Source organism: Ochotona curzoniae, unplaced genomic scaffold, assembly GCF_017591425.1.
Source record: "Ochotona curzoniae isolate NIBS_2020 unplaced genomic scaffold, NIBS_Ocur_1.0 scaffold_3835, whole genome shotgun sequence".
Taxonomy (NCBI): domain Eukaryota; kingdom Metazoa; phylum Chordata; class Mammalia; order Lagomorpha; family Ochotonidae; genus Ochotona; species Ochotona curzoniae.
The window spans coordinates 25,829,004-25,856,954 of record NW_024467114.1 but is presented as its reverse complement, the minus strand read 5'-3'; the positions used below and the strand labels follow the sequence as shown (position 1 = coordinate 25,856,954).

The 27,951-nt window shown below is 40.1% G+C and overlaps 1 protein-coding gene across 1 annotated transcript in view; it reads right to left on the bottom strand.

Annotated features, from left to right (window-relative positions):
- Window positions 1-2,019: 2,019 nt before the first annotated feature.
- Window positions 2,020-27,951, bottom strand: part of HIBADH (3-hydroxyisobutyrate dehydrogenase) — a 102,113-nt gene continuing 76,181 nt past the window's right edge. The window contains exons 5-8 of the mRNA XM_040965049.1: window positions 13,366-13,499; window positions 11,520-11,596; window positions 4,694-4,850; window positions 2,020-2,947 (exon numbers count right to left, since the gene is read on the bottom strand). Coding sequence (XP_040820983.1) covers window positions 2,789-2,947; window positions 4,694-4,850; window positions 11,520-11,596; window positions 13,366-13,499 — 527 coding nt within the window. The 3' untranslated portion in view covers window positions 2,020-2,788. The remainder of the gene's footprint in view (window positions 2,948-4,693; window positions 4,851-11,519; window positions 11,597-13,365; window positions 13,500-27,951) is intronic.

Sequence of the window (27,951 nt, the reverse complement as noted above, 5' to 3'; positions counted from 1 at the left end):
CTGGTAGTCTAACATGTTTTTGCTGGTTTCTTCTATTTCCAGAGATCTTCCCATGCATCAGTACATTTACAGTACTTACTGGATCATTTCCCTTTCATCAGTAAACTTTCCCACCTAAAGATGTAATAAACAGTAGTCTTTGGCCCCACATTTCTTGCCAGAATCTATGCTATTTGTTTCTTTTTTTTTGGCAGGGGAACTCCGGGATGGCTGTCTCTTCCCTCACCATTTGCAATTCCTCTTCTGTCTTTCATTCCCAATACTCCCACAACACTTACCAAAGACTTTTAGTTTGTCAAACCCAAATGATCACTTGTTATCACTCAGCTTCTCAGCAGCTTCTGAGGCAAGTCATCAGTTGGCTTCAGGCCACTGGTCTCCTTTGCTTGTTCGGCATCATTTTGCCAACTACTGCAAGTAACTTGGGGCTCACTTCGTAGACCTTTATTCTTCTCTTCTCACCAGGAAGCATCTCAGCCTCCTATTTTCCCCTTAAACCTCCTACAATCTCCTCAATCGGGGAACAGGATCTCCTTCCTCGCATGTCCTCTGGCTGCCATCCTTGGAGTTATTCCCGACCCCAACCATCAGCGAGTGGCTCTTCTGTTTACAACCTGATCGCCTTGTGTCCTCCAAGATTTTGGTGCCAGCTGCCATTCCTCTTCTGAATTATCACTCTCACTTCTGAACGTGTTCCCTTGCTTTTGACCCTTCCCTATCAGTCTATTCACCACACAGCATGCAGTCTGACCCTTCAGGAAGGAGGCCACTTCATGGAGCCCCCTCTGGTGCTGACTCTGACCTTGGCTATGGGACTTACTTTGGACATGACAATATGAACATGAAGCCAACAGAGGTTTGAACAGCACTTGTGTAGGGCAGGCATAGGGGCATAGCAAAGCAAGCCACCTCTTGTGATGCCTGGGAGAGCCATTTCAAGTCCTGGCTACTACATCTCAGATTCAGTCCCCTGCTAACATGTCTGAGAAGTAGGCAACAATGATTCAAATAATTGGGTCATTGTCACCCAGCCAGGAGACCCAGATGAAACCAAGAGACAAAGAAAGCTCCCATCTGCTGGCTTACTCCTCAAATGGCCACAACAGTCAGGACTGGACCAGGCTGACACTGGGAGCCACAAACTCAATCCAGGTCTCCCACAAGGATGACAGAGAACTAATGACTTCAGGGTCTACATCTGTGCTGGGATGGGAAGCTGGAACTCCCATGTGATGTAGCCCCGTCCTAACAGCTAAACTAAATGCACCCCCTTCCATTTTGTTCAGAGTAAAAACCAATGTCCTAACACAGCTTACAAGGCTCTACTTGACTTGACTTCCCTAAGCTTCAGTCACAGCCTAGCTGCTTCCCACCATCTTCAACACTATCCTAGCCCAGGGCCCCTGTGCTCCCTGTTCCCATGCCTGGAATGTTCCCTCCTCAGGCAACTGCAGGGCTTGTTCCCTTCTTTCTTGTCTCTGCTGAAATGCCACCTTCTCAAACAGAATCTCATCTAACACCTGCTCACCCCTTTACCCCACTTGATTTTTCCTTTCAGTCACTGTTACCTGCATATGCACAATGTATTTTTTCCTTGACTGTCAGTCACATCCTCCTTTCAACACATACACATCACATCAGAAGCCATCAGAATGGATGTTCTAGAGGACAGAAATTTTGTCTGCCTCATCCATCACCAGGAAAATGATGGTGGCAGCAGCAGTACCTTTGCCAGTGCTAGGTTCATCTGTGTTTGTAGGGTTGAGGTGGGGAAAGTGGTGACTTTGGAGCATGTTATGCTTACTGCAGGCTGCATTCCTTCAGTAAGAGATCCAAACAGACACATTAAGAATTCAGGGACTAAGGGTGGGGTCAGCAGGGTGCTGGGTTGCCAAAGGGCCACACTGACCTCTTATCCCATTGGCCTCCCTTCTTTCCCACTGGTAACATCACTTGTCATATCACTTGTCTGTTCAACAAATGACTAGAAAGAAAACAAAAACTACCCCCACAAAATGATCAGTATAGAAATTTATTTGAATTCAAAATAATATGATTATATTTAGAATAATGTTATAATTATCTAAAACAAGTATCATCCTTGGCTCTGGAACACCTCTAAAGATGTCAGTGTTTTCAAGTTCAAAAATATATAGGAAAAAACGTATAAGCAAGTGAAACATCTGCTGGGTACTCAGAATTGTAACAGGAGGACACGCAAAGTATATTTTAACTGAGTTCAAATTATAAACCATGCAGCAACAGATTCTCTTGCTTTATCAACTCCCTGGAAAGTCAATGCAAGACCACCACCACCTGATAACGGGATAGACGTCTTGGCGGAGACATAGGTAGTCATCTGCTATGCTTCCATTTTCTAACTTCTTTCTTCACACCCATTTCTGTTCTTTCCTTTAACGTGGGTTTCATTCTGTTGACACAACATTTGGTCTCACTCGCAAAGTGGAGTAAAATATCCAGATCAAAGTATTCAACGGTGTCATCAAAGATGCTCAGGGATCAGATTTGGAAAAGGTCAATTCAGTTAGCTAGCAGAGGCCGTCAGCGCTGGCCCAAGAAAAAGATTTAAGATAATACATGTTTGCTAAACAGACAAAAAGACTAAGTAGTTAAAAATGGCTGAAAAATCCTAGAGGTTTCTTTGACCTAGACAATCAAAAGCAGACAGGTGACCTTTGATTAAACCCATGTAACTTGTGGGATGAGCTAGGGAGCAGGCTCCAGGGTCGAGTTTGGTTGCCAACAGTGTCCACAGCTGGGGGCATCCTCAGAATGTCTCCTCTTCCCGTAGAAACTGGAACACCGCTGAGAAGTCTTTGTTTGAGTAGCCCTTTGCACACATCAGCCTGTAGATCTGATGGGCCAGACTGCCCAGAAAGATTGGGCTCTTGGTGCTGGTGGCAGAGTCTTGTGCCAATCCCAGGTCCTAAGTCAAACAAAGGTGGGAGGGATACATTGAGACTGCAAGGAAAGATTCACTTGGGAACTAGGGTCCCCAACACTTAGGTTTCTAAGAAGTGAAAAATGAAGTCTGAAAAAAAATACACTCACAAGCACTGTGGTAATGCTCTAATATTTATTTCTGTTGTGTTCACATGCCAGAGAAACTGCTCTGGACAAACCCTGACTTCTGAGTGCCCCCTCCAGCCCCACCCTCCACAAGAGTTACTACACAGGTGGGAATACAGGTGGCAATGTTTTCAGATCTGTGGAAAATTTAAGACTGACACAAAATTAAAAATACTTTCTTAAATGAAACATGATGAGAAACAAAATGGCAAATGAGGAAACAGTTTCAAATATGACTATATCCATTGAATAAAGTGTGTCGGAGATACACCAGAGGCTAGGAGACAATGAGGAGCAAGACAGCTGCAGCCCAGTCAAACTCAGCCATTGAGGCAGAAAGACGAGATAAGCATTTACTCAATTTTACAGACACATTCCCATGGGAGCCAGGGAGGCAGAGTCTGGGATACAGGCAACGCCCTCCAGAGAAGAGGCAGATGAGCACAGGTGTGAAAGGATGGCAGGTGTTAGGCAAACACACGAGGGTCATGGCCAAGGAAGGATGTGAAGGAGCAATTGTGAAGACTTGCAAGTGAGAGAAAAGCAAAGGCAACGATGAGTTCAGCATGGCTGAAGCAGACAGGGAAGCAGGAAAGCCAACATGACTCAGGTGAGGCATGCAACAGTCTTGTAAGATAAAGTACGTAGCCTACAAGGAGTTGGAGACTACTGAACTTACTAGAAGAGACTGAAGCAGGATTTTACCCACTAGAAAACCTATGATTGCTAAAGTGGGGAAAGCAAACTGGAGAGCATTAGGATGAAAGGCAAGGAGAGCAGCAGTGACGTCCACAGCCCCAGACTGCTGGTGGGGGAGGAAGTGGACCCACTCAGGAAGAGCAGAGGAACCTCACCAGGAGGAAGGGAAGGGAGCGCAGGGCCAGCACAGCTTCAGGGGCAGAGAGAGTCTTCAAAAAGGCAATGAAACCGTGTGTTACACAAAAAATAGGCAGAGATTGTAAGAACCTTTGGTGCCAAAAAAAAAAAAATCAACCTTTAATTTCATTTTTTATGTGAACTTTTGCGAGTATCCTCAGGTGTACTTTTACTTTCATAATTGGAAAAAAAACGTCAGCTGGTGAGAAGAGTGCGCCACACAGACGTGTGATGATGGCTGCTGGCTGAAGGAGGATTCTCCACAGTGGAGATCCCAGGAAAGCTGACCTCAAATGAAGGCCAACAACTTGCTTTCCAAGCGACAATTAACTTACACATAAATCTACACAGATTCTTGAAGCAGGAAGCTGTACCAAGAAATCTCACATCACAAGAACAAGCTTCTCTTCTTTAGGGAGGTGGACGTGAAGCACTGATACATTAGGAATAATTAGAAAATCCTTACTGCTCTCATTCTAAGTTGCTAATTTGAGATAAATTTATGGTGAAGAACAACACTTTAGCAGCTCACATCATAAACAAACCTGAGCATGAAAGAAAATTCTTTGCCTGTCCTTCCTATCCAGATCAGGAGTAAGAACGAGCAAGGGTAAGGAATGAAAAACTCGATCACTTTACTGGTTTTGGTTTGTAGGACAGAGCCAGAGAGAGGTAACACCAATACACATGCTCTCCCTCTCTCCTGGTGAGTCTGTGCTTACCGTACCTTAGCCATGAGCGATGTTCCAAATCCACCCTGATAGTTATTAGCAGAGGGAACGCCATCCATCACCCCGGGGACAGGATTATAAGTGTCACTTGACCAACACCGTCCTGAGCTCATATTTAAGATTTTAGCCAATAGTTTTGGGTCAAGCCCTAACCTGTCAAAGGTCAAAAACAAAGAAGAGTTAAAGGTCAAAATGTACAAGTTAAGTATGATGGATCCACGCATGAGGGTGTTCCATTTTCTTCCTCCATTTATTACATGTTTTCTGAAACCAAAACAGACTGATATGAGTGAAGAATTCAATTTTGAATTGTAAGGTATTAAAAAGTACTGATTACAGTCTAGGCATTACTAGATCATTCCTGAGCTAGTCCATTTTGCATTCAGGGGAAGTCTTCTACACAACCCTACCACTAAGAAGAAATAATACAAAGCTGCATATAAATGCTTTATCACACTCAGAGGTTTCTTTTCTTTTGGACATTATGACATTTTATGTGTCACATAAGAACCTTAAACCAATATAATCATCTAAATTGCACAATTTTAATTACAAATGATATATTTCAGAAAGAAATGTTGAAAGACAAACGATACATCATGAGAATTCATCTGGGTGCATTTATGTGGGTGCTTATTCTGTTGGTTTTTATTGAGAATAAATGCAACAGAGGAGCCTTGAGTGGCAAAACAGAGTTCAGAGAAGCTACTGTTAGAAGCTACTTCTTGTTGCCGACTTTCCTTTATTTATGAAATCGTCATTAGAGAATCCTGCTTATGAGGCGAGCCTGCCCAGAACTGTGACATATGCTATCTACTTAGAGACACGCATTATGGTTCTGGGTCAGCTGCTGATAAGCTCATTGATCCTGATAAAACAAGGCTTGCCCAAGCGGAAACATCATTTGTTCCATTGCTGGGCTGACAGCCCAAGCGCCTGTTCAATATGGACCCTAGGAAAAACAGCAGCACAATGTTCTAGCACTTTGAGTTTGAGGATCGTCATGCAGTTTGGGAAGCCCAATTTTGTTTCACTGCACTGAATTTCACATGAAACTATCCCAGCAATTTGTTGGTTTCTTTCATGCAAATGGCCATTATAAAATAACTGTCATAAAAGCTTTCTGCCTTCCTTAAGACCAATTTCTTCTGGAAAAATAAAAGAGAGATTGTAAGACAATCTTAGATAAGTATAAAATGAACTGCATTGGGACAACTTGAGTTCTTGTTCACTCTGTGTTTAAGATACTTGTTCATTTCAAAATCTGAGTATCACGCCACTGAAAACATTCTAGTACAGCAGCTGGATCTACGGACTAGGCTCATATTCTAAAGACTAGGTTTTCCCAAGGATTAAGAGATATGGGAGAGTCCCTTTAAATCACCTGTCATATATCCTGTCAGCTGGAGAGGGCCAGACAGAAACACAAGCTTTTCAATCATTCTTTTCTAAAGAGCCAAGTTTGTTGCCTGTGTAGTGGGCTACTGGTGCTTTCTTTTTACCTTGCAGCTAAAATCAGGCTAGCTGTACATGTGGCACACAACTCAAGGACAGTCAGCGTGTGTAGGGCATAGCTGAAATTACGTAGTTTACTCGCTGCAATCACAAGTACATCTTCTCAGTACAAATGGTCAAGATCGCTTGTGTCTAACGTGCTCTCATGAGGAGGGAACATTTCAAAGGCTCCAAAATACCACTCTGCCCTCCACTTGAAACTCAGCGGAGGGACTTCCTAACTAGTCCTAACTTAGGGCTCAAGGTGGCAGAGCTGTCCCAGATTTGGAATCCCCCAGGTCACCCTCTGCCGTACTTCCCAAGAACCTTCCCCATTCTGCCTGCAATACTCCCCAGGTGGTGAGTAAAACTTATTTTTCTAACTTTGTAACAGCCTATATCTTTCTTAAATTTACCAGGAAATATATTGGTGCTGACTTAGGGCAACCCTTTTTAGTGAATACATTATGATTCAGAAGCATCCTGAGGGGTACACACAAAAATTAGGTGGCAGCCGTTCCTGCTCCTACTCATGTTGGCGCCATGGCTTTCGCAGGGGCAGAACCCCTCACCAAGACGGCTTTTCCCTCCCTACTTTCCTCTGTGCACCCCTCCTCTGCAGCAAAGTGTATCATTAAAAAGAGCAAGTTAGAAGTGCTTTGCATTTCATCTTCCTGAGGATTCTCTCTGGCACATACATAACTGACAGTTAAAATTAGACATGATATTAAAATCAGTTACTGAAGTCCTCTGTCTTCTACCATGCCCAAGGCTTGTAACAGTCTGAAACCAGCTAGAATACACAGTAATTGTCATTCAGAGTCTATCCTAGAACGTCATGCTTCACTGGAGAAGACTGAGTTTCCATTTGAAATCAACAAATTAATCCAAGACAGGTATCTGAAAGGGCAAGTTTAATAGGAAGCAGCTACTGGGCTCTCAAGCATGATAAAATGTTATTGCTGTTCCCTGTAAATTGGCTGGGAGCATATGATACTTCCTGCATAAGAGCCCCATGGCTGTTCAGGAGATATGCAGCTCAAGCCATCAAAAGGATGACAATCTGTCAGTCCCCATAATAACTTGCCATTGGATGTGGTTCGAGAGTGTGAGCATGCATGCATGCGACTTTACAATTGCTGGAATGTTCTCTGATATAAACAGAATGAATTCATTGCTCTGACCGCATATATAATGCAACTCAAATAAACATCACTGTGTCAAATCTACTCATCTCCAAAACACAAGAATTTTAAATCAACTTTTGGGAGTAAACAAGAGGCATAAACCATTTTTAAAAGCCTGAAGACAACCCGAATGTTTGCCTTTGTAACTATAACCAAGGTATTCAGGACCAAAAACTTTTTTGCCTTTATAATCTCCAAGTATCTATATGCCTTCTTTTTACCTAATAACAGAACAAATTAGGTTACCAAACTGGGTTGTTTGTATCACAGGAACATATATGAAAATGAACTATCTAAGATCAAGTCAATTTTAATCAATCATTCACTTACCAATGCTTGCTTAGATCTGCATGTACAAGTGCTCTGCATGGAGCCAAGACCACAAAATAAAGCAGCAAAGAGAGGCTATGGCTACCCAGCAGAAAGGGGTGCATTAAGACACACTCAGAGTCAGGCATCACAGCACAGTGACGTGGCTGCAGATCCTGGCTCCTGGCTTTGGCCTGGTTCGTCCCTGGGATTGTGGGTATTCCCAGCAGATAGAAGATCTCTCTTTCTCTCTCTTTCCATCTCTGTCACTCTACATTTAAAACTAACTAAATAAATCTTCAAGAAATATAAGGGGGCAAAAGAAATGCCACCTCACTTTAACTCACTCACCCCCTCCCTGTTCCTCACCTTCAGGCAGACTAACCTTCATTAAGCGCCTATTGTCCACTAAGGCTGTTCTTAAGACACAACCATGAGCACCCACAGCCATTACTCACCATGAAACCTACATTTAGATTGTCATCAATAAACAAACCCATACATAACACTAGCTAATGGGAAGTGCTATGAAGAAAATATAAAGTACAGTTTAGTTCTAATACCAATCATCTCTCCACAACCACAAGTACCAATAACTACCACATACAGAGAATCTCCCACATGCATTAGCTAATTTCATATTCACAGCAACCCAGTGGACAGGCACTCTTATTTTGTCATTTTATAAATGAGAAAAGCTATACTGGCAAAGTTGGGATGCAGACTTAGGCAAACCCCCAAACTTAAACCATGTGACGCAGTGAACGTCACAGTCAACCAGACAATATGCAACGGCATTTTATTCACTTAGTAGGAGATTTAGTCAAATGGTTGTTAACTATAACATTTTGCCATTTGGTATATTTAATAGGGCACAATGAAGATAGAAGAAAACAAAACCAAAGGGCAGTATTTATGGGTAATGATCAAGGAACTGAAGGAACACAGGGGTGGAGAGGTGGGAGGATCATTCATCTCAGCCAACTATCACAAGTCCAAGTGTTTCAAGCCTCTGGATGGAAGAGGACAGCATGGAGGAGCCGGAGCTTGGGGTCTGGTGGGTAACTAAAATAACACACTCTACCTACTACAAATATTTACACAAAAAAACCCAACAATGCACAGAGCAGCAAAAACCAACAGGAAATTCACGTTCTCAACATTACTTCCATGTGATGCAAACAACAAAGCCTCTCTACTGCAAGAAGGGGAATTTCACGGCCATAAAACCAGACCTCTGAGTCCCAAGCAAGAGCCAAATTACAAAGCAGAAAGGGCTAATGGGAAAGAATCTGAAAATATACTGTGTACCAATATTTTTACTGTTTATTTAACAGCATTCTAAATGTTCACTAACATGCATAAAAATTCAGTGTAAAAGAGCTACACGTTCATAAGAAGGTCAAACTGTAAGATCTTTTCTTCTAATTAAAGGAGGGAGAAAAAAAAGGGAGGAAACGGAAAAATAAACTGTCTTATGAGAACGAAATTAATCAGAACTGATCACTTCATAGGAATAGGTAACTCAATCTGTAAATGTTGACATTAATGCTCTTAAAAAATTTCACTTCAGGGTGAACAGAATGTAAATGTGGCTGAATCACTGTGATGCCACACTATTTGGCCGGAATTTACTACTTGGGAATTTATGCTTGCTGATGCCAATTTTCTCCTTCATCTTGCGAAGCCCCATAAATTGTGGCTGCTCTCTGTACTCCATTAGAGAACAATCCTGTCATTTTAAACCATGCCTGTAAACCACACAGAAAAGACAATACCAGAAGCCCTCATTTTAGGGCTTTCAAACCATGTTGAACCTCTACAAGATAAAGTGATAAAATCCAAATGTTACAGAAATAAGCAATTTATTACTACAATTTGAACCATTAAAAGTGATAAATTATTTTACCAGTTAGATAAAACTAGTGAGTTTCTGACTTATGTTCAGACTGTTAAGATTTATTTTAGTTTATGCATATCACATATATATCAGTACGTACGTGGCTTCATAAAAGTTTAACATTTAAGTTTCCTAATTCTAATTATCATTTTTGTCACATGCAGTCAAAACCAAAAATGAGAAACACTGTTATTTGTCTCTGCCCTTGACGTCTTTATTTGGAATTTTATCACTTTTCCTTTTTCCTTGAAAATAAGCCACTGTAAGAGCCAAGCATTTTCATTTGATAATGTATATTTTATTCAACTGATTTTCTTGCCTTTATTTATTTGCTGATGTTTTGATTAGAACTTCCACAAGCACCTCTCCTGCACAAAACCTCATTGTAGAAGGGCAAACGATCATCTAGTAAGAGTTTTGACGGGAAATTATTCTCAGAATGTCAGTAGATGCCTCATGGGACCAAAGGCACACAGTGCTACAGGCTGCTCAGGAGAGGGAGCGGAGTATAGTACGCGCTGATGGAGACGGCTGGGGCGGCAGAGAGGGTCTGAGTAGGTTCAACCTAGGCTCACCTGGTCACTCACCTTTCGCAACACTTGTAGTCACATGCAGAGGAGTAAAAATAAAGTTATAAAGATTTATCTGTACATGAACCCAGTTGTCAATATCAACTAATTTTGTACACTTTTTTCTTCTATAAAATTGGAGAATGGACATGAAAACAAGTTTCTAGTAACCAGTTTTGTAATTGTACATGACCCATCATCTGACACTGGCCACAGTATCTTCTGATGAGTGAATACACCTGACCCTCTGGAGAGCTCCTTACACACTACTGCTTTATGAGTGCTTCATACACATATAGCTTACCATCTTATAGACATTCAATTTTAAAATGTAAATGGTACAGGATATTGATAAACCAATTAGTGCTGATGCAAAGCAAATTCCTCTTTTATCTCAATTACAACATGACAACTTAATAGGTCAAGATAGTTTAACATCTGAGACAAGGGCAATTCAATAAAACAACAGCATCTTGATATGGTAATTAAGAGGAAATGTGAATCCATTACCATGTTTTTAAAAATATCTCAGGCACTTTGGCTCATTTCACTGCTTTTTTATCAAAAGCTATGAGACCAAACATCAGTTTGCTTTGTGATATATTGGGGAATGTGAAGAAAATATGACTAAAACATCTTGCTCATTAAGCATTTTCTAAAGAGACGTATATTATATTCATAAAATATAAGCTATTTTAAAATAATCAGATGATTAGTCATATATAATATAATCATTCCTAAACCCAAAAGACCAAAAGCTAAAATTAAGATGTTAACCTTAAGCAATCTAAAACATAAGCACCGGTAGTAAAACCAACACATCATTTTAAGCAAAGTACAAATGACATCATAGTTTAACAGAAAGATAGAGCCTACCACAAAGCAGCTGAACCACAGGCAAGCTACAGCTGTGCATATGAACTGCAGTTTTATGCATGCTATCTACTTTATCCTGTGAACCACTGAGAGCACTTTCAGCGAAAAATTTGGGGACTCTATTTAAAATAGGTACATAAAACTAGTCACATGGTAGCATGACCCTTGAATTAACTGCACATTAACACTGTGTTTTATACAGATTTGTCTCCGATACTATCAAAGTATGTTTAAGTGTTACAGAGAAAGTGTTTCTTGCATTTCAACATAATAGGAGAAATGGAGTTATATAACAAAGATAATATAATTTCAAATTGTGTGCAATTGTGTTAGTGACTATGGCAAAGAGAATCCATGTTCTCCAGGGTGCTACTGTTCATCCAATAAGCAAAGTGCAATAATGAAGTTCTAAAATGTCCCTGCACCAATTTGTTTACCTTTCATTTTAACATTTTAAATTGCCAATATATGAAATGTTTTAACAAACCTGATTCCAAGATTCATAGCTTCAGCAGTGCCAATCATGCCGATAGCTAACAGCATGTTGTTGCAGATCTTTGCAGCCTGAAAGTAAATTGAGTATATGTTAAATAGCTTTATTTTCAGTTTATAATTCACAGAAAATCTTTCATTCCCATTCTACAGGTTTCTTTCTAACAAAAATGGCCTTCAATTGTTGATTTTCCTGAGTAGACAATCATGCTGCTCTCTGAGCCTAACACTCTATCCCAGGGCAGACTTAGGGTCTCCTTTATTCAGTACTAAACCCACAGTAATGCCTTACTTCCTACTGTGGACCAGGTATACTAAAAATACCGATCTGTGTGACACAACTACTCTTTAAAGACTAAGACCATATCTAATCAGAAAATAGTCTGATTGGAAGGAATAAACTACGTGAAAAGCAAATGAAGCAAGTGGCAAAATCGAAGCACAGCCTTTAACAGCAGCAGCTAAGAGCAACAAGAGCACAGAAGGCAGGAGTGGAACCTGAAACACACCTCCAAAGGCCAAAGCAGGATTCACAAGGCAGAGAGGGAAAGGAGACCAGGAAAAAGGTCAGTGTGGTAAGAGGGATTAAAGATTTAAAAGCCCAATATGTCCCTGGCAACAGTAAGAAAACTGACTCAAATGCATGTCTTAAGAATGGTGAGAAACGGGACCAGGACTGTAGCCTAGTGGCTAAAGTCCTCACCTTGCATGCACCAGGATCCCATGTGGACACTAGTTCATGACCCTGCTGCTCCACTTCCCTTCCAGTTCCCTGCCTATGGCTTGGGAAAGCAGCTGAGGATGATCCAAAGCCTTGGAGCCCTGCACCCCCATGGAGACCCAGAAGAAGCTCCTGGCTCCAGATCAGCTTAGCTCCAGCCGTTGCTGCTACTTAGGGAGTGAACCAGTGGAAGGAAAATCTTTCTCCCTGTAGCTCCTCCTCTCTGTAAATCTGACTTTCTAATAAAAATAAAATAATTTTAAAAGAAGATGATGAGAAACTTGGTAGCTATTTGTGAGCTATGGCAGATAGGGTGGTGGGGATGGGTTTCTATAGGTTTCAAAGTTCAGAAAGGAAAGTACTGTTATGATATAAGCATTCTGGGGGAGTTCACTTTGCTTATGGTGCTGGGGAAGTGGTAGCTTTGGCATCCACAGACCCAATGGATCCTTTAAACAGCAAACCTGGTGGGAGATGATAAAAGATCATATCAGGTAATGTATGGAAGCTCAAGATGGCAAATTGCGAGAGACACTGAGGCAAACATCAACAGAGCCTGGAGATGAACTGGACAGGTACTGGAACAATAAATCTATCCAAGATAATATCAATATCTTGAGTGAGCTAAATTAGGATAAAAGCATTAACAGGGAGAATGATCAGTGAGTATGTGTTGGGAGTCACAGGAACAACTAGCTTGACTTCAGAGAACAGTACTAATATTCCTAAATAAAAATCATTTGATTTCAAGAAAAAGACTAAAAGACACAGCCTATTATTCCTGATTGTACTACAAATAGAAGAAAAACTACCTGAAGGATACTAGCAGCTCAGACAACATGAGCTTTTCAGACAGAAGCAGTTTTAAGGACGATTTTGGTAGGCACTGGGAAGACATCTCAAGATTTGATTATGTAACTTCTGATGTCTTCTTTAATTAAGTAAATCTGCCAACCATGACTGATACAAAAAAGTAACTTATCCCCAGTTAATTTAGGAAACTCTAAGCAAATACAGAATCCATAGATTGAACTAAATGAGGACTATGAATGTGGCCTGCAAAGAGAAGAGAGCATTAGTCAAGGTTACTGAATCCAAGCCATGAATGTGGAAATGTTACCTGCCCGGTCCCAACAGCTCCACAGTACACCACATTGGAGCCCATGCACCCCAGCAATTCTTTAGCAGCAGCAAATTCATCTTCGACTCCTCCTACCATAAATGTGAGGTTTCCAGACCGAGCAGCTCCTACACCTGAACCATTGGGGTTAAAGAGAGAAGAAAAACAATGAATTTCTTAAGACATTTAAGTAGATATTAAAATCACAGAAAATCCTCAAACCAAATGAAAACGTCTTGATCCAGAATCTATATGAGATCCTATATATACCTTTCTAGGAATATTTCAATAATCATGCATGGTTTGTAAATCACAAACCAAAACAGCCACACTAACTTTGTCACACTTCTTCGCAACTCATTTTAAAAATTTTGGTACAGTTATGCCTTTTTATGAGAGGTTTTCAAAAAGTTCACGGAAGGGGCCAGCACCATGGCATTGTAAGTTATACCTCCCAGCTGTTATACTTCTAATCCAGCTCCCTGATAGTGTACCTGGGAAAGCAGAAGAAGATAGCCTAAGTTTTTTTTTTAAGATTTGTTTTTATATCTTTATTGGAATAATATACAGAGAATAATATGCAGAGAGGAGGAGCTACAGGGAGAAAGATTTTCCTTCCACTGGTTCACTCCCTAAGTAGCAGCAACGGCTGGAGCTAAGCTGATCTGGAGCCAGGAGCTTCTTCTGGGTCTCCATGGGGGTGCAGGGCTCCAAGGCTTTGGATCATCCTCAGCTGCTTTCCCAAGCCATAGGCAGGGAACTGGAAGGGAAGTGGAGCAGCAGGGTCATGAACTAGTGTCCACATGGGATCCTGGTGCATGCAAGGTGAGGACTTTAGCCACTAGGCTATCACTCCAGCCCAATAGCTCAAGTCCTTGGGGCCCAGCAGACGCAGGCTCCTGGCTTTGGCCCAGCCCAGCTCTGGCTGTTCTGGCCATTGTGCACATTTGGGGAGTGAACCAGAGGATGGAAGATCTGTTTCTCCTTCTCTCTCTGTAAATCTGCCTTTAAACAATCTGAAAGTTCTAAATTTTTAAAAATTTTATGATTAAAAAAAATGCATGGACTTCAAAAAAAAATTTTCCCCAAATAAACATATTTCAGTTTCACTTTCCACAAACTATTTGATGTACCTTTGTATAAAGAAACATTTGAAATGTGAATTTTAATATTCCTTTGCAAAATACTTAATATATTTGGCAGATTTGCTTAATGCAAAATACTTAAAATATTTAATATTTCCTTAGAAAATACTGAAAAAAGTTAAGCTGGGCCCTGACAGTCCTAGGAGTAGGCACAGGGTCTGCTGTTTAAATTTGGGTTGGAGGGCCCGGCGCAGTGGTGCAAGTGGTTAAGGTCCTCACCTAGCACGCCCGGGATCCCATATGGGCGCCGGTTCTAATCCCGGCAGCCCCGCTTCCCTTCCAGCTCCCTGCCTGTGGCCTGGGAAAGCAGTCGAGGATGGCCCAAAGCTTTGGGACCCTGCACCCGTGTGGGAGACCCGGAAGAGGCTCCTGGCTTCGGATCGGCATAGCATCGGCCGTTGCGCTCACTTGGGGAGTGAATCATCGGACGGAAGATCTTCCTCTCTGTCTCTCCTCTCTGTATATCCGCCTTTCCAATGAAAAAATAATAAAAATAAATCTTTAAAAAAAAAATTTGGGTTGGAGATCTGGCTCATTTGCTGACTCAGTGACTATTACCTGCAGATGAGATCTAGAAGGAAAGAGACCTGGCTCACTGTCTCATGAACAAATAAGCTTTTGAGATGTTTAGATCCTTTTTTAAAGGGAATAAAATTTCTGTAGACTGATTATTCTCATATGCACTTACAACTTCAGTATTAGTTGAAATTTTTTTCCTTTTTATACAATATATGGGCAACTCATTCTTATTGATATGAGCAGGAAGAACAAATAAGCTTGAACAGTAAGAATATTTCAGTCCATACACTATGTAAGTTAATCAGAAACCCAAAAGGAATCATGGGCTTAACAACAGTCTTATTCTCAATTCATCTTAAACATTTTGGCACAATCACGGCACAATATGAGGAATATTCAAAATGTTGAGGGGAAAATGCATATTATATATATATATAACTTATACACAAAGACAGGCAGTCCTCAATGTCTTTTAACAAAGGCTTTATGCCTGCTTATTGATAGAAGTGATTCAAGAAACAACTTCTCACTCAGAAGAGAAAACATGGCCTAAAGGGAGAAGGGTTCGCTTGTCTCTGATTACTGTTTAGTATAGGAAGAAATCTTAATTCATAATTTTCAAGGGATTTTTGTTGTTGTTGTTGTTGTTGTTCAAACACAATAAAGTATGAGCATGTGACAGAGCTAAGCTTGTTCAATTTTTGTCTTTACAAATTCTATACCACACAGCTAGGATAAAGAAGGTGTCACACCTGGCCATGATAATAATGACAGCTACAAGTAATGGACTGTTCTGAATTTCATTTATTCAATGAAACATAGTTTAGTTTAACACTTAAAAAAAAAAAACCTCAAGTAGAAAACTCCATATTTTATTCAAATTATGAAGATTTTGCTATTGCCAAATAAAGCAACTTTTTGTTTTATGGCTTGTGCTGTTTTTAACAAATTGTTAAAAGCAGAGCAGTCTGCAGTGAGTTACTAAGCTGCCTTGGAAGAGAGCCTGCAGCTCACAAATGGTTTAGTGACATTATTTCCCAATGTCTTCACATACACTTTGTAACAGATTATGCACAAAAACTCAATTGCAAAAAAAAAAGTCTTCAATTAGTTGGTCTACATCATGGGGCATTTCAATAATGTTGACAGTAAAGTGACTGTCACTTTGTTAGTTTCCAATTTACTTAATCAAGATCCACTGACGTTTCACAATTATTCTGCTTAATTTCTTAAGCCATTTTTATTCAAACCATATCACACTTTCCCCTACTCCTGTTGCTCTGACCTAGAGATATTAAATAAACAATTTAAGCCAAAGCTTACAAACAAATCCAGCGCTATCCATCATAGGTCAGTAGCTTTGTATCTAGATTACAGACTGCTAAATAGCTTCAGAGAGTCATTTATTAAAGGAAAATTAATGCTGACAATAGTTCTCAGCTGGTTAATCTTTTGACAGGTACACTTTCTCACTTGTTCAAACACATATTTCAAAAAGAAGAAATAAGTTACTTAAGCAACAGAAGACCACAGCAGGAGGAATAATTTATCTTTTGATTCAGAGGTCCGTGGAACTCCACTGCTTCCTCCTGTCAAAGCACGATGGCAATGATTACCACCCTTACCCCAACCAAGATTCCAGTTTAAGAGTTGACTAAACTGGGTAATTCTGAAGTTTGGGCATTTCTTGGAATTAAGTCCTATCTTTCCATGGACATTCTGTTAATTGTACAATGCTGTCAAGCCTAGTTCCATGGCAACCAGAATTAACTGCAAAAAATTAAGTTCTACATTATTCAAAAATGAATATAACCATTTTGAATTTTAAAAAGAATATGTAGAAAGTTGGAACTCGAAGCTGTGAGACAGCCCATGAAGTTCAGAGGATTTTCTACAGATTTTTATGTCTCTTAATAATAAGCAATACATTTATTACAGTGTCGCGCCGCTTTAACTCAAGCCCATTTGTCAAAATACAAAAACATGGAATGCACACTCAAGTAGCTGTTAGTAAACTGGGAGAAGTATTCATTTTATTTTCACCTCTACGAATTAAATATACCCTGTGCTTAATTTTTTTATAGAGTGCCCATCTTATTAAAATCTTTGTTTTCTTACCTAACTGCTCCATTAGACCACAGCCTCTACAATGCTAGCAATAGAGTCTTGTTTATGGGCAGCATCATGTTCTCCACCACAGTGCATGATACATTCAAAAGATGATTGTTTGGTAAATTCATTTTATAATCTTGGTAGAAAGAGTAAAGGATCTTATGTGGTTTGGGGAATGTGCCAACGACTTGCTGTGTGATCATAAACAAATTATTTAACTTTTGAGTCTTGGGGTCTAGAGTGGGAAAAGCATTAATAATTTCTTTGTAGAGTGGTTGTAAATATCTCAACACACACAGTAGAACTAAAATGCTATTTAAATGTAAGGGCTTGCCACTGTGTAGCCAAATTTGTGAAACAGGCATTTGTCCATTTTGTTAGCTGAGCCACTGTTTCCCCCAGGATAATTTTAGCCTCCCTTGTGAAATACAAGCTGCTTTGGGCTGAACCTATCAACATTTGAAGCAGGCTAGCCCAGGGTTAAGAATTAGTACAGAGGACTTTGGCCAGAGGTTACATCACTGTGAACACTCCGTGCAATATCTCTCAATGGCAGCCTAGTACACGGGACAAGAACAAGTACAAAGGACTGTACTTGTTTTATTCATTTAAGACACAACTAGGGAAGCTCCAGGGTGAAGGTTGATTCCGTGTCTGCTCCCAAGAAGTTATGCACATGTGATTCAGTCACTTATCTCCTTTCTCCTTGTCTATCACTCCTCCAGTGGTCTGAGCCACTGTCAACTCTTGCCTGGGTTATTATCATAGCAATCTACTCATTCTCCCTCTACTCAATTCACAGTCTATCCTCCGTATGGCAGCCAAAGTTCTCTTGAAACGCATATAGCTTGGGATCAGTACTATGGCACAGCACATAAGGCCACTGTGAGTACCAGTTCAAGACCCAGTGGATCCACTTATGATCCAGCTCTCTGCAAATGACCTGGGAAAGTGATGGAGGACAGCTCAAGTCTTTGGATCCCTGTACCCACATGGGAGACCCAAAAGAGGCTCCTGACTTTGGTCTGGCTCAACCCTGGCTACTGTGGTCATCTGGGAAGTGAACCAACATTCTCTGTCTCTTCCAAATAAAGCAAATCTTGAAACCCCCTCCACACACAAATAAATCAAGTTCATTTTTATGCCTCACTTTCTGCCTTCCTTGGCTCCCCATCATTCCTAGTCTAAGACCCAAAGTTCTGCACAGCCCTACGTATGTGGTACTGGCATACCTTTTCCCTCACGTGGGTCCCATCCTCTCCATCATGCACTGTTTTCCAGCCACTTTGACCTCCTTGTTACTTCTCAAACAGGTCAAACACCTTCCCACCTCAAAGCCTGGCACCTGCTATTCCTCTGGCCTGTAATATTCTTCCTAAGACATTCATGACTTATATTCCTTATTCCAATCATGTTTCTGTTCAAAACTCACCTCTTCCGAGATGCTTCCCTGATGAATCAGGTCACAATCTACGCTGCCTTCTTGCTGCAACCATCTCATTTTCCCATTTTAATTTTACTCATATTATCACCTGATTACTTTAACATCTCTATTAGGTAATAATTAACATCTCTGTTTTCTTCGCACATGAACAAAAACTCCATAAAGGGAGTGACAACTGGATCATTCGTACCATACAGTCAATCACATACATAGAGATGCTCAGTTAAGCTGTCTTTCTTTTTTTCTTTTTTAAATTTTTTTTAGAGAGATGGGAAGATCTTAGAAACCCAATCTCAAGTACAACAGTGTTGGGCAGTAGGGCCTGGCCACAGGACATAGTCCCATCACTGAAGGTTGGGGCTCTTTATTGTAGGGCAAGCATGGTCACCTCTGGAACCCTGCCCTCCTGCCAGCCCTCAGGTGTTCTGTCGCAGCAGCAGGAGGCACATGGGAAGAAACTGCATGACGGCAGGTCCACATGGTAACTGCTCTCCTAGAGATGAACCAACAACCACAAAGTAGGGATGCCAGCACGGCAAGTCATTACACACTGTTCACCATAAGTCTGTCCATCTGGGAAGTGGCGTAGTGAGACAAATTATCACTTAGTTACACTCAAGCTTTTAAAATGTCATAATAATCTGGAGTCTTCAAAATCACATACATCCACTTTGCCACATCTTACCACATTAATACACAGGACATGCCATATTTCACTGTGTACAATATACAAAAAGTTCTAAATGAGGAAAACGAGTTAGAAGGCCAAACCTCTCATGTAACTTCCTTGGTCACACAATCAGAAGATTGGAGCCTAGTTACAGGAATAAATGAAAGTTAAATGCCGAATCCATTTAAAACAGTGGAGCTGATGGTTCTACTTTTAAAATGGCAGACACCTGTCAGTTATCTTGGTAGTCTGTCTAGATTTCAATCAGTCTCATGATGGAGAAGCACCCTTGTATCTAATAACGTCTCTAAGTCAACCTTTCTCTCTCTCTCCAAAACAAAACAAAAAAGGTTAACACGGAGGTTTCCAGTGGCTCACCATCTTCTTCATTTCCTTCCACTCATATTTGTAATGGATATGAAATATGACCACTAGAGACCCATTCTTCAATGCCTCAATCCTGAGATCATGAAAACACAGTCCTTGTCCTCTGAGGTATGAAACTGGGTGCTTTGGGGTATGTGGAAGGGAATGGAGGGAGAAGCAAAATGCATACAGCACTAAAAGAGTCAGATACATGGCCAACTCGTAATTATACAATGTAGTCACGCAGACTTTCACAGAAGAGAAATTCCGTTGGCAAGTACCTTTCCACAGCCTCCAACAGCTTGCTAGATCTTGACACAAGTGCACCAAAGACTGCATGAAGAAGCAGGACTGTTTTCTAGTTTATTAGGAGAATACTTGAAATATGGCTCTTTAGGAAGTTTAAAATGTAAGGTCATAGAAGAGATACAACATAGCTTTGACCCTGAAAAGTTTAGAGTACAAATAGGGAAAACAGAAATATACCCAGAAGCAAATGCTGAAAGGTAGCAGCAGACACCAAGTTTCGAATGAAGCAGGCCCACTTACAACTGCTATCAATGAAAGAATGATGAATTCTCACAATGAGAAAGGGTGAAAACAGAATAAGATAGCATTCTCAGAGAAAAGGCCTTACTGGCAACTCCGGGAAGGCTTGCCAAAGCTTGTGAGCAGAGTGTGGACATTCTAAATCCATCCAAGAATCTGCTTTTGAACAGTATGAACAAACATGAGTGGAGGAAGTGATTTTGTATATACATTTTTTGAAGGGGAGAGAGAGACAGAAAGACTCATCAATTTTCCACTCCCTGGCTCACTTGCTAAATGCCTGAAATAACTGGCATTAAGCCAGGCCAAACCCATGAGCAAAGAGCTCCACTCCAGTGTCCCACAGGGGTAGCAAGAACCTGAGAACTTGGGCCATCTGCTGCCTCCTAGGACGCATTAACAAGAAGTCGAACTGGAAGTGCAAGTAGACTGGATTAATAAACAGAACCCATCTATTTGTTGTCTAGAAGAGACACATTTCACCAACAAAAAGCAACAGAAACTATGTCACATGGGTTTTGATGTTTTCTGTTTGCTTCATCTCTTCAAAACACTTTCTTCTGGTTAAATTCTTCAATGACTCATAGGCCATTTTCTGCAAGATGGTTCTTAATTTTCATTTCATCAGCTACACGTTAGTCACTTCGTAGCATGTTATTTGACTTCATGGTGTTGTTACTTTCTTTTTTCTTCCTGATATTGACTTTGTTTTGTGGTTTTTCATTTAAGGGGATGTACAGTAGCTATATAAGGGAGACTGTCATATCTAGTAACATGTTATTTAACTTCATGGCATTGTAAATTTCTAGTTTTCTTTCTATTTGATTTTGTATTATGACTTTTCATTTGAGGGGATGTATAGTAGCTGTGAAATGGAGACTAACATATCTAGATGTGAGGATACAATGTAGTATGCATTTCTACTTCCAGAAAAAGATGGACTTACAATGAAACTGTTTACTATATCTTGACAATAGGATGCTGGACTCTCTGCCATTGTCCATGCCCGCAATGATGGACCTATGACTGTGTACGAAAAACTATATTTTAGTAATAAGATACAGGAACTAGGTGGGGGGCAGAAATTAGGGTTGGGATAAGGGAAATATCAGGAGCCTATGGTACTGTATCATAAAATGATAATAATAAAAATATATATATCTAAAAGACTGTTGGGAAAAAAAGAAGGCCATTAATGATAAAAGGATCAATTCAGAAAGAGATCACAGCAACTATAAATAAACATACACTCAAAAATGAAGCACCCCCAAATATATAAAGCAGACACTATTAGTACAAGAGAGACAAACTTCAACCGTGGACCTCTCAGTGGACAGATCATTCCTAGAGAAAATCAACAATGAGTCACTGTAGGTACACTATGCCACAGCTCAAACTGACTTAACACTCTGGGAATGCTTCAATCAACAGCTATAGAATATACTTTCTTCTCATCAGCACTTGGGGCATTCTCTGGAACAGATCATACATTAGGCAACAAACCAAGAATGGACAATTTCTTTTTAACAATCAAGCATATATTTTTTCTGAATACAATGGGATAAAAGTAATAATCAACAAAAAGAAACCATGGATACTGGACAACCACATGGAAATTAAACCATATGCTGCTGTCCCGTTAATGGATCACTTTTACCACTCTCATTGAACATATTACTGAAGTGCTTGGGCAACACGGCAGCACAGATGAGCCTGCAGGACATTATGTTAAGCAAGCCAGGCACAGAAAGATAACTGCTGCATGTTCTTGCTTACATGTAAAAGCTACAAAGCCTCATCATCTGCTAGAAGTGAGGAGTAACAAAGTGATCATAAGACTGTAACGGGGAGAAAAGGGGAGGGTACAGAGAGAGGTTGGTTAGCAGGTACAGGATTGCAGCTGGATAGAAGGAATAACTCCTAATTCTATGCCACAGGAAGGTAATTGCTTGAGAACAATTCATTATGAACTAAAAAACAGCTCATTGAGAGGATTCTGAAAATTACTAACACAAATAAATAACCAATGTTTGAGGTGCTGGGTAATTACTATAACCTGAGTGTTACACATTTTATACATGTACTGAAATATTCCACAGTATCAAGAAATACATACAATTAATTTTTAGTTAATTCAGAATAAAATACAAATATTTTTTAGAACACGCAACTCCAGTTAACTCTGAAAAGCACTTTGTGATGGTGACCTCATGTCCATTTTTACAAAATGCTTGAGGATCTTGCTAATAAAACATGTGTGCTCTCATAATCCGTGATTCTTCTGGTATGCCTTGTTAAGATAGTTAGGGGCATAAACTATTTGAATCTTAGCACCCAAACAAGTACATACTGATAAATGTTCATTTTCTCCTTAAAAATTAGGTAGAAATCAATGATTAATAAAATGACCAAGAGGACTAATTAAGATTTAATGTTTTTTAAAAAAAGATTTAATGTTTTCTCATCTTAGAAAAGCTTAGCTTTTTAATAATGAATTCTTGAAAACTACTCCAAGTTGATTTGTGTTGTCACAGGGAAAAAGAAGGTAAGTATGTGAGGTAATGCCTGTGCTAATTGGCTTGATTTAGCCATTCTATATTGTATATGTATTCTGAAACAGTATATTATATAAATGCAACCATTTACAATCGTATTAATATAGACCGCTTTATCAATTTTTAAAAAAATCTCAGCTTTGGATTAGCATGACTTTCTGCATGTAGTAGTACCATTTTTACTTACTGCCATGTAATCACAAGCAAGCGTGTATAAAGACATTATAAAGAGTTTTAAAATGGAAAACATGTGCTTTGAGTTAAGAGACCTGGGCTGAAATCACAATTCAAGGTCACACCACTTGGTCAAATGATAACATCTGTCAATTTTGGCCTCTCCTCTGAAAACGGTGATAAAGCCACTTGCCACACTTATACTGAAGCCCAAATGAAAGAATATAATGAAAAGACACTTAACGCAGTTACACAAATACCATAAAAAACATAAATACAACAGGAAGTCAATCTACTCAGCTTAAACATGTCAAAGTCTATGTCCTAACAGCAGCAAAGGGCTAAAATTTGGGATTTAGCCTAGTGAAAAGCTGAACCATGTGATGGATAAACCATAACGCAAGGCTGATAAACCAGAATAATCACTCAGGAATCACAGATGAGGAGATCATTGTCAGTACAGTGACTATTGGGAAAAAGTCTTCAAATTCAGAGAATGAAAAGACAGGAAGAGAAAACGCACAATTAAATGATATTTATCTTTAATACTGTACAAGCCTGGCTGCCAAAGCACTCCCCTTGATATATAGCAAAACATAGTAAATCACTTAATTTACTCCAAAGAACTTAAATGTTTTAACCAGTCTGCCATCAAAAGAGATCAAGAAGAGGGCCAATGGGACCTGGGCTGCAATGTGAGCCGTCTTTAAAATGCAATTGTTGTAATCATTTTCTACAGATGCAGCCTCACAAGGGGCTGCTGTCACAGGGACCATTTACGACTCGTTATGGTGTCTCTATTGTTTACCAGCCACATTCGCTGAAAAAGACGACAGCTGGGACAGAAAGCTGCTACTCAACGAACAATATAATCCCGTGAAAGTAATCAACAAATTTAAGGGTGTTAATTAACTTTACACTTTATCATGTTCAATTAGTTGTCCTTTCTAGAAAAGATTGCCGTGCACAATCAGTTTAGAGCGTGCCGTGTTTGATTTGTAAGTGATCACTGTTTCTGTTTCAGAGTCCGTGTCAGATGCTCTCTTGGGTTCTGGTGACACAGATGAATGGCTCTGCACATGTTAGGGGTGATCTGGTTTAACATAAGCCAGCAGAACATAACCCCTTGTTAACACTATTCCTGGCATTATCCAAGCTGGAAACAGAAAAGCAAAAGCATAGAACACACTTTGCTGGAGTCAGATAAACAAAGTTTAGTTGGCTTTCCTTGAAATAAACGCAGACACAAATACATGGAGAAATAAGCCATTTTTCATCATTATTTTTCAAAGCTAAAACTTGTCTCTCAGGGGCACGTTTGGGATCACTTCCTCCCAGCAAGATCTCAAAGCCCTGCTGCATTCTGCTCAAAGTACCACTGCATCCTCAGAATTCACACCGCGCCGAGTCTCCATGGCAGTAGGATAAATGCTGAGATGTGTTGTTAAGTACTGGTTTGTACCAGATTCTGGAATTTGACTTTTTAAGTCCTGGCTTCTGTGAAATTCCAGAATATGACTTTTTAAGTCTAGAATCTGTGTGCTATAAGTGTTGGAAATCTGCAAGGAAGTACAGTAACCCAGGGATGCAATTTACCTCCTTACCGTCAATGCACTTGTTCCTGCTTACTAACAGGACAAGGAAAAGCTCATGGTGGAGCGACAGTGCTTCGATATTGCATGTTAATGAAACTCACTGCCATCCTCCTGAATTGATACAGTATCACATCAAAATATCTCATAAGGCAATGATGAGGTGAACAAAAGCCAAAATTAAAGTTTGTCAGGATGTGTCTCACAAAACAAGAGACACACATCTATGTCATAGGTAGAAAAAAGGCTATGTTATCTACATAAGATTTTGAAACATCTTCATAAAGCTCTATCTTGCCTCTTTCAAACTATTTCCTGCACAATATGCAAATTAGATGTATATAAATAAACCATAGCTGGTTAGCTGGTTATAGCATTCAGGAGGACAAAGCTGAACTTCTTCAAAAATAGAAAAGTTGTTAACTCTGAAAGCTAATAATGTCCTAAGTTAAATATTAAAGAAGGAGATTAGAGGCTCTATCTGAAACAGCTGAAACCACAATACACAGCAGCAGAAAACATTTGTTTTCTCCAGAAGATCTGCAGGGAGAAGAGAAGCGGTCGATAGTTCCTTAAATTGGAAGCAATAGCTGTTCTTCTACCCCAAGTTGGCAGCTGCTACATTTGCAGACCTGGTTCATTATTTACCCATAATGACCATCAAGCTGCAGTCAAAGTCAGATCACAACAACTGTCAGCAGCTCTTTTAATTAGCCTTGTTTGAATTCAGATAAATATCACAACAGACCTGCTTACGCTGAAAGAGCAACAGAATGTTCCGCATGGGGAGGGGCTGGCTTGAGAAGGACTACTGCAGTTCAGAGACAGCAGACAGAAAATGCAGGGGGTGATTTTTAAAGGATGGGATGACATGGTTTGCTTTCATTTTGAAAATCAATTTTAAAAGGCAGTTTCCTGACAGTCACCCACATCGACAAAGTGCCGTATCTGGAGTACCTTTGGAGAAAGTGATGTTTAAGTAAATTCCTATCTATAAACAAATGCTATATTTCGGTTTTCAAAATCATTTTTTAAAGCCAAATAACAAATATCTCATTAAATGGCTGGTTATTTTAATGTCCTCTCATTTTGCTTTCTGTAGCAGTTATCTAATTTGAAACATTCAGTAACAGAGCTGGATTTTCTTCTATAAATTCCACAGAATTCCTTTCATGCAGAATTATCACAAAGTAAAACAACGCTAACAGCCAAACTGCGTAATTCAAATACTGCCATATTCCACAACCCCTCCAACCTGCTTAAGAAACTAACTGTAATAACCGGCTGTCCTGTACAGAAAACCGTGCCCATGAGCTCTGCTAACGCTCCCAAGAAGGTAAAAAGGGAGGAAGAACAAGCAGAGGGCCATGTAATAGCTTGACATCCAGAAGAGGACACTGGGAACAGCAGGAAACCCAAGATTTTGGCTAAGCCTTGTGCTTAATAATTAACACGCTGCAAGTGGTCAACCAGAATCAGCACCCGCTAGAATCTCCCGAGCACCTCAGCTATCAAACTTCGAGGTGGAAGGCATTAGCTATGAATAGAGAATGCGCTTCCACGTGCGTCAGACCCGCTCACCTCTGCTCTAGCAGGCTCCCTTACCACTGCATCTTACTACAGCCATTTCTGATGGTGTGCACACAACGCTGAGAAGGTAACTAAACAGTTCAGTGTGTGTATGAAGGATTCACCGCTGTTTACATAGGGATTGGATGCTACTTGGCTACTTCCCTGTGGAGTTAAGAAAACACTGTGTAAAGTAATAAAGAGTATTATTTCCCATAAACTTTAAGCACCACAACCTTGGAATAAAACGTTTATAGAATGCTGCAGGACCACATACAATAAAGGCAACCATTTGCTGGATGTTGATAATTTAAAAACTTTTCAAATGCCTTTGTAAGAATTCATCACAGTAGAAAGGTGTATTTCCTGCTCAGCTTTATTCCATGTATATATGATATAGATGTATCCTCCTCCTTCCTCACCCCTTCATAAACCTACCTCGTGACTGCATGTACAGCCAATGGCTACAACTTGTGCAGCACATTGAGTATAAAGACGGCAGTCAAGTTGTCAGTTCAACTTTACCACGAACATTTCAACTCCCTACTGGCTAGCTCATACTGCCAGCCAACATCCCACCCCCACCACGCTGACCAACACATGTTCTTCCTGAATGTCTATCCTCAGGACATTTCCACTATCCATGTGTATCAAAAACCCCACAGCTGGGTCCAAAGGTCAGTTTTTCAGAACACTGGTTCTATAGGAGGTTGATGGCTATTTCCAGTGATGTGAATTTACAGCTGTGTCTTGGTTCTGACCAGTGAGGTTTGGCATCCTTTGTCTTGGGATCACAAATCTTGACACCCCTCCCCCGGCCGAAGACTGTCCTAAAGGACAGTAATGGTACCCCACTGTTACACCAACAACTGGGACGGGGGCAAACCCAACAAAACTAAGATCAGCCCTAAACTTCCCTAACGAGGTTTAAGACTCCCTTGGAGAGTGTCTTCAGAAAAAGATAGCAAGGCAGACAAACAAAGCATGGCACTAAGAGATAATGAGACAGTGCTAAGTCCCCATGTCACAAAATTCTGGTTCTTCTCAATGTGCCAGCCACCCTCCCCACTGCCATCAGTTTCCCACCTGACCTGAGAATACACCTTGTATGTCCTATAAATGTGCCTGGCCCAACTTATTAGCTGCATAATTTCCTACAGCCTCATCATTTTTTTTTTTCAGAGTTTGATCATCAATTGCTTGAGAGAAGTGTACGGAAACATCCCACTACGATGATGGACATTTATCGATTTCTCCTATGGGTCTACATGTTTTTGCTTAAAACATTTTTAAGATTATTTTATTAGATACAGTCCATGCAAATTTACACGGTATCATCCTCTTGAACTAAACCTTTTTATCACTAGCAATGATTTCTTTTATTCCTAACAGCATTTTTGAGTCTCAAGGACTATTACAGATAATTAATTAGCCCATTTACTAGATGGTAGTACACCCACTTCTCTTAACAGGAATTTAGCTGGTGTATCTAAAAGTTACTTGGATGTCCTGCATTTTAATCTTTTAATGGTGTCTCATAGAAAACACTCGTCTAGAATTCTGAAAAGACCAAATGGTGAGAGAATCTGTCCTTAGTTTTCATGTTTTATCCCTTCCCCCTATATTTTATTTTGTATTTTTCCCAGGGTGTTTTTCTTTTCTCCTCCCCAATCACTTCTTGTATTTTTAAATAGTCTCAGGCTTTGGCTCTGTTTTGTTTTCATTTTTCCCATTTACTGGTTTGGAAGTAACATTTATTTTGTTTAGAAATATCCCCAGATGCGTTTAAATTGAGCATCTTTAGTTAGCATTTTCATCTACCCTTTCAAAAAATACAAGATCCTCCAGCTCTACTGGCTTACATATTCTCGTTCAGTATCTCAGTTTTCTT